This window comes from Gekko japonicus, unplaced genomic scaffold, assembly GCF_001447785.1.
Source record: "Gekko japonicus isolate JY-2015 unplaced genomic scaffold, Gekko_japonicus_V1.1 scaffold60, whole genome shotgun sequence".
Lineage (NCBI taxonomy): Eukaryota > Metazoa > Chordata > Lepidosauria > Squamata > Gekkonidae > Gekko > Gekko japonicus.
The window spans coordinates 1,094,068-1,106,144 of NW_015167528.1; the positions used below are offsets into that span (position 1 = coordinate 1,094,068).

General features: G+C 44.8%; 1 protein-coding gene across 1 annotated transcript in view; it reads right to left on the reverse strand.

Annotated features, from left to right (window-relative positions):
* NDUFAB1 (NADH:ubiquinone oxidoreductase subunit AB1) overlaps nt 1–7,903 on the reverse strand; it is an 11,934-nt gene extending 4,031 nt beyond the window's left edge. The window contains exon 1 of the mRNA XM_015413318.1: nt 7,889–7,903. Coding sequence (XP_015268804.1) covers nt 7,889–7,903 — 15 coding nt within the window. The remainder of the gene's footprint in view (nt 1–7,888) is intronic.
* Between the last annotated feature and the right edge of the window lie 4,174 nt (nt 7,904–12,077).

The window sequence follows — 12,077 nt, forward strand, 5'->3', positions numbered from 1 at the left end:
TCAGCAGTGGGGCCAGGACATTAGAAGCCCTCCCACTGTTGACCCCCCCCAAGCACTAAGAAGACAGAGCATCACTTGCCCCAGAGCCCCTATCTATACCTTGTGGCTAATAGCCACTGATGGACCTCTGCTCCATATGCTTCTCTAATTCCCTCTTGAAGCCGTCCATGCTTGTAGCCGCCACCACTTCCTGTGGCAGTGAATTCCATGTGTTCTCCATACCTAACATGGGACTACCAGAAAGGGTATTGTGAAAATTGACTGTGGCCAAGATTACAAGGACATTGTCCGCCTGTGTCCTAGTTCTCATGAACCAGAAATAAATAATTATGGTTGGTGGATTCCCAGGTGCCTTTTTGAGATAGTAAAAGAAATGTAAAATAGATTATTCTGTAATAAACAAAAGCTACCATCATTGCGAGAAGAAGAGGTCATTTTTATTATTTTCTTTATTATTGTTGTTGTTGTTGTTGTTGGGTTACTGCAAAGAGGAGCATTTAACAATCAATCTTTTAAAGACCAGGATTCTTGTTTTCTCTGAAAGGTTTGATAACCACAAGTGGCAGACAGAGGGCCATGAGATTGAACTAGTTAAAGTGCTCAGATATTTAGGTGTAGCGTTCTAACCATCTGCCTCATGGTCAGCTCAGCTTTCCCATGTCACTGACTCTGCCCAAGGAGCAGCAACAGGAACTTTAAGGGTTTTTTGTTTGTTTGTTTTTAAAGAGGGGTTCTCGCATATCATATACATTGAAAGTCTTTCAAGCAGAGGTCATTTCCTGCAGAAGCGCACAGGAGCAGAGCTCCGGCAGTAAAGAGCCCAGGGGGCCAGCACATGCAACAAGCCCCACCCCCTGCTCTCAGCAGCCCTCAGTCAGAGCAAGAAGCAACCAGGTAAGTTGCAGAGCCCCCCTGGCCCCCAGGCCCCAAACAGCCCAGTGGCACCTTTAAGACCAAGTTTTATTCAGGTACAAGCTCTGCCTCCTCTGCGATGACAGATCTGCACATCTCCCCCCCCCCCAATAGCTTGCAATTCAAAACAGTTCAGTAAAGCCTGAGTGGTGGATGTTGCCTTCTGACACACTTCCAGTGATGTCAGGGGGTGTGGCATATGCAAACAAGTTATGCTAATGAGTTATGCTAATGAGCTCCTGCACCTCTTTTTCTACGAAATGACCCCTGCTTTCAGGGCAAAGTGGTACCCCAGTTTATGTATGGTTCACAGAAATTCTGTGCCATGACTACCGTAAACTAGAAGCAATCCAATCCAAATTCCTTAGATCCTTATTTGGAGTACCTCATTGTGTACCCAATGCCATGCTTAGGCTAGAAGCAGGGTTGGTTCTACTTGAAGTACATGCCTGGTCCCAAACTACATGCTTCTGGCTCAAGTTAAATCTCTCCCCCCCCCCACCACCCCAAGATTAACTTCATTAATCCTCTCAGACAATTTTCACGCAAGGTGGGTGAGAGCAGTAGAGGACAAATTGCAACGGCTTGGTTTTTCCTGTACAGCCTTGCTGCATCTTGGGTACTCTGGGACAATGGTCCCTCTGAGCGGTGGAGTCTTGTGAGCAAAATTTCTACTTTGTGAGCTCCTGGCCTTAAAGTTGTGAGTGAGCGGTTGGGCTGCTGCATAAATCAGTTTGCTCTGGAGCCATCCCTCCTGAGCTAAGGCAAAAATGGGTGAGCCGGAGGCTAAAGAACTGTGAGCTAGCTCACACTAACTCAGCTTAGAGGGAACACTGCTCTGGGGCCAGAGCACTCATTAAACAGAGACTATGGGATACCGCCCTTCAATGCGACAGATCATGGGTCAACTCTGCTCTGGCAGTGGGGAACTGCATCAAAATTTTCCGGTCTGTGGCTCAGCGATGGCGGAGGCTCTCTCCTGATGTTGGGGAGGCATTCTGCGCTCTAGGGGTGTTGGGAGGGGTGCCACCTCAAGTGACACCCCTAGGTGAGTCTCAGTGAGAGGCTCCGAGCCAGGGGCGCGTTAGGGGGCGACCTCTTCGATGGCGCAATGCCGGAGAATTGAGGCGCTCCTTTTTGCCCCAATCGGTCCCCCCCCATGAGGCTCGGTTTTTACCGAGCATAGCTGATGCCAGCCGGGACAAGCAAGAAGGTCAGCGAATGAATCGAAGTTAACAGGGATCTGTGTCCAGATCGCCAATGAATTGGAGGAAGAACCAAGCGATTAAGCATTAAAAGTGAGTTACCACCCCCCTTACCTAAGCGGCGTCGGGAGAAATCCCAGACGTAAACAAACCGGACTGCCTCTCAGAAAGAAGGGGGGGAGATAAAAACTAAAGCACTCAAGTGTGTCAGAGACTTAACCGTACAAGCGAAAAAGTTTGCACTCGTTAAAAGGAGAGCGAAAGAGGTTCTCTTTAGTGTAAACAAAGCGAAAAAATGCCCGGGGCTCGAGGAAGAGGATCGAAAGTTACCCGGGGTGGTCAGAGCGAAAAAACCCAAAAAGAAGGTTGGTTTATTAGAACAAAGACAAGATCTTCACGTTAGACGGCTGTTGAACCTGCAGATGGAGAAATCAAACAAAATTCTCAGGTTCCAAGGGGTTGCTGAGTCAGCCGGAGAAAACTTGAAAGAACTGGCATCTAATCTAATTGCTTCAGCGCTCGGCAGTTCAGCGACAGAGGCAGCGGCGGAGATAGAGGCGGTTTACCGTGCCTACTCCAAGTACACAAAGCAAAACAACTTGCCGGGCGAGATGGTAGTCAAGTTTCTCCGGAGACAAATGCGAGACGACATCCTTAAAGCGACAGCAACCAAACCCTTGCAGCTGGGAGAAGCAAGCATCAGGGTCCTAAAGGACACTCCGTTTGAGGTTCGACAGAAGAGAAAAGCCTACAAAGAACTTATTTCAACTCTTCAAATAAACCAAATTTCTTACACCTGGCTTTACCCCGAAGGGGTGCTGTTTAAATATAAAGAGAAAAGAGAAAAGATTGATTCGGTTTTTAAAGCAGAAAAATGGTTGAAGCAATTCTTCGGAATGAAAGAAGACGGGCAACCAGAAGAGGGCGCAGCAGCGAGTCTAGAAGAAGAGGACGAAGATCCAACAGGAGCAGAAGGAGCCGTGGCCAGAGAAACATATGATCTACGACTAAGAGTTCACAAGTAGCTCTCAAAGTCTCAAAGATTATGGCTGAAGAAGATATGAGACTTTGTACACACTGAGAAGCTAGCAGATTATTACTAAAATTGGACTCACTAACTCCTAAATTCATTGTTTTAAACGAAAAGTTATGTGTTTTTATGACTAACTGAATACTAACTATATTTGACCTTCCTTTCTTGGGTTTTTAGTTATAGTGTGGGTTTTCAGTTACTGTCCTGTTTCCTGGGGGTTTTTATTTTTTTTTTCCCCTTCCCATTTTTTCTTTCTTCCCTCTTTCTTAAGTAGTTGTGTAGTTGTAACAAAAAACCAATAAAACTACCCTGGTTTCAGGGGATTAAAAATCAAAATTTTTGTTCCATCCAATTACCTTTATACATTAGAATTCCCAAAACATAGCAGAGCCTTCACTCTGGCCACCTTCAATGTCTTCCCATCCGCCCTTCTTGAAGGGAGATATAGGCACATACCCCATGTGTGTACAGCATCTCTGCCCATGTCAGTGTGGAATGGTAGAAACAATCTAACATGTCCTCTTACCTCACAGTTTTTACCAGGACACTCGGAATACATACATCACTCCAATTCTGTCCAAATATCCAGATAGAGCGAATTACTTTTATACTTCTCTTCTTCTCGACGACCATTTTAATGAAACTATCCTTAAGGTAGCAAGATTCTTCACCCTGGCATACTCAACAAGGCAGAAGAACGAGGTTTAGTATTTTAATAATGTTATTATTGCTATTTTTCAATTAATTTTTTTAATTGACTTCAAAATCTTACAAATTATTTACAAGTTATTCTACAACAGAAAGTGAATTTAACACTCTTTGATAATAATCTTCTACACGTTGCCAATTCTATTCTGCCTCTAGTTCATTTGTAAATAATAATAATTAATTAATCCAATTGAAATTGGCACGCCTAAGTTAATATTTCTGCCTCTCAAAATTACTCCACTACAAATGCACTTATAAACTCTATCTCCCATAATTTCCCTTTGGATCTCCTTATGTTTATAACCACATATTCTATATATATTTAGTTTCTAAATCATTGTGATAAGATGAATTGCAATAACGTAAGGTAGAAACTAAGATACAAAAAAGAAATATATTCCTCCATTTCTTTACTCTGCTCTCTTAAGATCTTTTACTAAATTCTGTTCTTCCTCTTAGCTGGAGCTCTTCTAATTGGCGTTCCCTCCCCCGGGACTCCGGAGCAATTCCAGAGAAGACTCTCACAGATAGTCTTGCCCATTGGGGAGGTGTGTGTGTGGGTCTCCCAATAGCCCTACCCGCGTGCTCCCCTACACATTATATTCCAGGCTACTTTACTTAGGGAAAAATACATAAGGCAAAAGGGGAAAGGGGAAAAAAATGACTCTTTAGCTGCAATCTCCTCTGGTGTAGGTCTTTGCAGTCTTCTGCTGTGTTCCTCTTCTTTTGGTTACCAGTTCTTGGACTCCTAACCGGAGTCCGATTCCAGCACATTCAGAAGCTCTTTGCCAGATGTTAAATCATGGGCTGTGAATGTTCTTCCTTGGTATGTGACTGATATATGTCCAAGCAGACTGATATATGTCCAAGCCAACAATACCTGAAGTTCTTCTCTGCAAGCTTTTGTGCAGTTAGGCACATATTTTTCCTGGCATTTAATATTTCAAAAGGAATAACTGGAGTCTTGTGAGCACAAATTTTACTTTGTGAGCAAGCAATTTGGCCGCTGCATAAATTAGTTTGCTATGGAGCCATCCTTCCTGAGCGAAGACAAAATGTGTGAGCCGGAGGCTAAAAAACTGTGAGCTGGCTTAGGGGGAACACTGCTCATGGTGGATCACCTAATATCCTGGGCTGGCCAAAAGGTTTGCCTTGCAGGATGGACAGTTCCACATGGGCTCTTTCCTGAGGCTTGCATTTCAGCAGCATTTCAGCTTGTACTTGCCTGCATACCAAAATGGTCTAGTAAGAGGAGAAGATGCTCCACTGTCATCTCCCACACATACCGTGCGGATAAAATTAGGATTTGAGCAGTAAAGTCCCAGCCCTGAAGTGATCCTCTCTCCAACTCTCCTGACTTCTCAGGCACAACAGACTGGCTTCAGAAACCACTTGCCATCAATAGATGCCTTGGGATATTCCCCAAATGTAGGTGAATAGATCCCCCTCTATTCCATCCTACCCACGTAGGGCATATAAAGATAAAGGTTTCCCTTGCTTGAAAGCCAGTCGGATCAGGGCCAGTCCTGTAACATGGATGTTCGAGTAGTATAGTTGGTTGTCATTCACACAGTAAAAATCCAGTTGGAAAGCACATTGAAAGTGGATTGAAAGTGGATCATTTAGTGTGTGTGAGCGCAGCCATAATTTCACATTGAAGTTCTGTACAATCACTCAGCAGTGACATCCTAAGTGCAGTTACACTCTGAAGCTCATTCATTTCAATGGAGTTAGAAGAGTGTATCTCTGCTTAGGATGGCACTAGAGAAGAGCATTGCTAAACAGGTCTACTCAGAATCCTTCGCAGATCTATTCTATGGAGTTTACTCCCAGGAAAGTGTTCTTGCCATAGCACTGGAGCTGTTTTTATTTGGCCTCTCAGCCGAATTGCAAGTCAGTGTTGTTGGAGATGTTCGGCTGAAACGTTTCAAATAAAGAAATAATAGAACAAAGAAGTAAATGGCATTTCCCTGATTGTTTGTTTTTAAGGCCTCGAACTCTGGGAAGGGCAAGGCTTCCTCACGTGCAAACACTGGGATTTGGTATAGGCTTCCCATTAACATGTGTGCAAAAGATCCCATTTAATCAAACTAAAGCGGTTGTAAAGCTCTCGATAGAATTATTTAATGCAATTAGCAGCCGGAGAGACTAACCTACAATAAGTGCTAAATTCAGCTCAATTACACATCATAGTATCCATAATATTGTGCTATTAGTAGTACAGAATAAAGTAATGGACTTTTGAAAGTGCCTTCATGGTGCTGATTGCAATGAAATAAAAATGGTTGACAGGAATACAAAACATTATCCTGGTAAGCCTCAAAAATCAATTAAATAGAGATTTAGAAATTTAAGAGGCTGAATACCAATTAGACCAGCGCTAACTGGAGTAACTAATAGCCTGAATACGACCCAAACACACCCAACAAGACTGATGGTGGGGATATTATTTTTCCTTAAATTCCCTACATACTCTGCCACAGAGCAGGGAGATGAGATTAGAATAATATTACCCAAAGCAACGTAGACCCAGGTTTTACTTCCCTATGCTCAGCTGAAGCTACTAAGAAGTAGAGATGGGCACAAGCTGGCTAATGAGCTAAAGTTCCTCACAAATTTTCGCTGGTTCATGATTTCCGATGTTCGTGAAAGAGTGCCCGGCCCAAACATTTCACGAACTTTGATGCTGTTTGTGGCAGTTCATGAATGGATCTATTTCCAGACAGACTTCCTGTGCTCAACTCAATTGTTTACAAAACTCCAAGGCAACAGGGGGAGCACAATTCTCCAGCCTCGGAAACACCAATAGGGACCCTCGAAAGCTTAACAGGCACTGCTGGCTGCCAATAACAGAGTTTGCATTCTGCTGTATGGGATCAGAAAGCGATATATTTGCTCAGCTCCACTGCACACCCTTTTGTTTGTTGGCTGTTTGCATTGCAGTTACACAGAGAGGCAGGGAACTTGTTAAAAGATGACAACAGAGCACATTCAATTATTCCTTCCTGATAGTGAACTCCTCTTCCCTGCTGGAGTTTGGGTGCTAAGTAGACTCAGGGCTTTACCGGGTGCCTTGTCTGAGTGAGGACCCACGTTTTATACCCTCCTGGTTGTGAACTATTCTCCCTGCAGGGGTTTGGGTGTTAGGTGGACTCAGGGCTCTTTGCCACACTGTCTCTCTGCTCACATCGAGTGGTGGGCTTGGCTGCTGGGTGCCTTGGCTGAGTGAGGATCCATGTTTTATACACTCCTGATTAAGAACTGGTCTCCCTGCTTGGATTTTGATGTTAGGCGGTATCTGAGGTGGCCTTGGCAGTGCTCCCCAGCCCCAGAGCATCCCTAGAAACCAACTGAAGCATGTGCCGTAGGCAGAAGATGCCCTTGAGATGCACACACTTCACCTCTGCCAGCATTTTGGCGCTGGTGCCCATAACCATATAGCTTTGCACTATATTGCAGCTGCCCACCCACTCCTTCAGGCTTCTCTGAACCTCACATGGTGGCAATGTTTTGCATTGTGTGGTCTGAATCCATCCTCTGCACATGAAGCACCCCACTTTTAATCTGGTGGCAGGACTGTCCCCTCCTGGGGCCTGGGCCTTGCTTCAACAGTTCTGCTGGCTGCTCCAGAGGTCTTCTGTGAAGTGCTTCTGTGAGTTTGGTGTCTCTAGCACCCAGGGTGGGGGGGGCATTCTACTGCATCACAAACCTCACAAAGGGAGCCAGTTTGACTATCTTAAATAATTTAGTGACAGGCCATGGTTCACCAGCCACACACTCCATGAACCAAACCACGCTTTCCCAGTTCATGCCCATCCCTATTAAGATGACTTTTGCAGTTACGCAGGGCCTGTAAGACGGAGCTCTTCCACCAGGCTTTCACATAGGGGCCGCCACTACCACCGCCAACATCAAGGCTAAGGATGGCCCGGGAAGATCTGCCACAATTTTTGCGTGACTGATACCACCGGACCTTCTTGCTTCGGATCGGCTACAGGTCAACATCATCTCCGGAGAACTGTCTGTTTACCTTCATGGCATACATCCGGGGACCATCTTGCGTTCAACTGAGTATTATTGTTGTTGTGATGAATTGTTATTAATGTTTTTATTGTTTTTACCTTGTTTTATATGGGTGTTGCCCCTTGTAAGCCGCCCTGAGCCCGCTTTGCGGGGAGGGCGGGGTAAAAATCCCAATAAATAAATAAATAAATAAAAAACAAGATGTCCTCCTTCACAAACCCAACTTCAACGAACGGGGGCAGTCAGGATCATGTGTTCCCATCTGAGAACTGTTAATACAGTGGCCTTCAAATCTGCTTCACTGTGAGATAACCATTAGTCATACAAATTTGCACATCAACACATCTTCCAAGAGGACCCGCTGTGCCCACCATGGGATCCAGTGCTGTGAGAATTCTAGGGATGATGAAATGATCTAAAGGTTCCAAATCTCACCAATGTATCACATGTGCTGGAGGGATTCCTGAAATTGTAACAGTCCCCTGTAACTGTACATTTCAGGTAGAGATGTAATGGTGGTCGATAGGGTTTCCAGCCCTTGGCAACCCCAGGAGACACCAGACAGGCAAGAAGGAGGAGGAAGAGAAGATTGGATTTACACCCCACCCTTCACTCAGAGTCTCAGAGCGGTTTACAAACTCCTTTCCCTTCTCCTCCCCACAACAGATGTCCTGTGAGGTAGGTAGAGCTGAGAGAGCTCTTTCCACAACTGTCCTTGAGAAAACAGCTATGCCAGAACTATGGCTTGCCCAAGTTCATCCAGCAGCTGCAAGTGGAGGAGTTGGGAATCAAACTCAGTTCTCCCAGATTAGAGTAGAGTAGATTAACCACTACACCAAGCTGCCTTCTATGGAATCAGACACACACACACACCCCGATCCATCAAGGTCAGTATGGTCCACTCAGATTGGCAACGGCCCTCCAGGGTCTCAAGCAGAGAAAGGCTTTTCACATCACCTGGCTGCGTGGTCCTCTTAACTGGAGATGGTGAGGATTTAACCTGGGACCTTCTGCATGCCAAGCAGAGGCTCTAGCTAGGGGTGTGCAAAAAAAAAAAGTAAAATTCGGATTCGGATTTTTTGAACCCGAATTTTTTCGGGATTCCCGGAAAAACCTGAATATCTATACCGGTAAAGCCCCATATTGTGCCAAATAGGTGATAGGATATAATGGTGCTGAATTGCTGCCGAATTTCGGCGGTAAACTGGCAATAGGCAGGCAAGGCAGCAAGCTGATCTGGGGGCACACATTTGGATGCCCCTGGAATTGGACCCCCTGGACCAATCTTCTCAAACTGTGGGGGTCATTTGGGGAGAGGCTGGAGCAGCCACGGTCCAAATTTGGAGCCTCTACCTCAAACCCCCTCCCCCCCAGCCACCTGCAAACTTTCCAGAGGATTTTTGCCATTGATTTCAATTGCCCCATTGTATATAATGGACCCGAATTTTTAGGATTTCCCAAAAAAAATTCGGATATCTATGCTTTACCGGTATAGATATTTGGGTTTTTTCGGGTTTCCCGAAAAAATCAGGTTCAATAAATCCGAATCCAAATTTTACCGATTTTTTTTTTTGCACACCCCTAGGCTCTACCTCCTGCCTTTCTGTGCAGGAGGATGCCCACTAAAGTAGGCAGCCTGGCCACCCTAGTGGCCAAGGTGCCATTCTGATGTTGTCAGTGAGGAACCCTTGATAAACCTCTAAGGAATCCTCGGGGTTCTGTAGGACACAGATTGGAAACCTGTCTGCTCATGAAAAAGAAGTCTGTCTGTCTGTTTGTTTGAATATTTGGCAATAAACGTGAGGCATCTGGGGTTCAGAGGAGTTCACCTATGCCAGCTGTATTATCAGCTGTATTATCAGCAGTGAGGCAGGGGGAGAGGGCTTCCTTGGTGCCAGGCAACTCTCAACTAAATCCTAGCTGCTGTTTGGCATGGGGAAGGAGTTCAGAACCTTTCAGCACTCAGTTCTGTGCAGAAAATAAATATGGTCCCAAAAATGTTGTCATTGCCACTCTATTAACAATAACAATACAGTAAAAAAAATTTGAAAAAAAATCCTAGCACTTGAGGTTAGAAAGAACTGAAGCCTTCATTTACATTCTCTGCTAAGAGGCCTCAGTCCAGAATGATCTAATTTAAACTGCTGGAAACTCCCACCTGAATATACAGGAAGGAAACTAAAGCAATTTTCAGACTGTGCTCAGTCCTTCTGATAGACATGATCACCATTTTATATTAATGGGGCAATGCATATATTTTTCATGTGCACACTGCTTCCATACACCGCAAATGAAATCCCAGACTTTCGAGGATACACAACACACTTTTGTGCATATCAAAGCACTACTAAAACTGCTAACTGGAAAACACACACACACACGCCCTGCTTTTCCTCTTGGCTCAAGGTGAGTTGTGAGTGTATTTGAAGGAGGGGGAACAGCACACATAGCAAAAGCTATGATCTGTTTTTACTTCTTAAATAATGAATGATAGAAGTGTTCGGACAGGATCCAGACGGCTGATAGAAGGGTGCTAGGCTCCTTCTTTTGGCGACTCTTGCCTGTTTTTACCATAGAGATGGGAGGATTCCTAGAGCATCATGAAGTCACTTCCGGGTATGACTAGGGTGATGCTGTCACACTCCATGATGTCATTTTGCTCCCCATGGTTGTTCCCACTGGAGTGATGAAGCCTGCTGGCCACATCCCCATTTTATGGGCTAGAGTTCGCTTCTAGATGTGTCTGATGAAGTGGGTTCCATCCAGGATACCTTATGTGCTAGAATAAAAAGTGGCACAAGACTTCTGTTTACTTTTGTAGTAATATGGATACTCCTACATTATTTGGAAAGTATATGGGTTTGGAAGGGGCTTCAGAGGTGGCTATGAGAAAGAGAGAGAGACTTCAGTCCTAAGAACACTTTCCTGGGAGAAAGACCCATTAAATAAAATGTTATCTGATTGCTTAGAATTGATTCCTGTTTAGGATTGATTCCTGTGTTGGTATCTATATCACGGTCACCACACATTAATAATTTTGGAAGTTCATATTTTGGGAACTTGTTCCATAAAAACCAGAAAAAGATCTCATCTGTATATTATGTGAAGAAAGAAAACCCTCCCCTTAACAAAAGTGATGGGACTTTCGGTTTATGGCGACATGCAGGCAGACGTATCTCCCGGACGTCCCGGGGATGCAAACTGCACACCAGCGTGTAGGAGTGGGTGCGACGGGTCGTGACCCCCCCGAGCCTTGGTAAAAGGCTCATAACCAGGGGGCTCTCTAAGGGTGACCTCTTCGATGGCACGATGACAGAGAATTGAGGTGCTCCTCCACCCTGAAGTCCTGTCGCTGAGTGACTGCATGGTACGAGTGCTGCTGACCGGGACAAGCATCGGAGATTGGGCAGAAAAAAATGATGCCGAGTGAGGCTGGTTGGCCAACAACGAACTGTGAGTCAGGTTGAAGTGAGCATGAAGAAATAAAAAGAAAGCTGCCCCCCTTAAAGAGTGATGGAAAGCGAGTGGGGAAGGGGCCCCTCCCAAACACATAAACAAAAACACGGAAATAAATAAAGAGGGGGAAGCAGAAAAATAAGTGGCTAAATCTGTTTTAAGAGACTTACCAGAGCGCAGATAAGCATATGGGCAAATATCAGATACTTTAGCAACTTTAAGAAAAACAAATAATCCAATAAGATGGCGGGGAAGAAACCAGATAAAGAAAAACTGTTGAAAGCGAAACTAGTGGGCAGTTCTCAAATGGAAGAGACCACTGAGCTTTCTAAACTGCTGTCAGATTTCTTGCGCCCTTTGCTGATGGAGATGACTAATATCAAGCAACATTTGTCAACAATTGGTCAGAGTTTGGCTTCACAGCAGCTACAATTGACTAAATCTTTAAATGCAATGGAGCAAATGGCAGAGAAGATGAAGGAAATGGACGCCAATACTACAAAAGTCAAGAAAAAGGAGCAAAAGCTGGAAATGAAACAAGCTACGGAAGAGTCACAACTTTTGCAGCTGCAAATGGAGAAAGCAAATTTGGTCCTATGGTTCCAATGGGTCCCGGAAAACAAAGGAGAGAATCTGAAGCAACTGCTGAGTGATGCAATGACCCCATTGACAGATTTGACAGTGGAATATTTGTACAGCGAGATGGATGTGGTCTACAGGTCCTATTCCTTATATAGCAA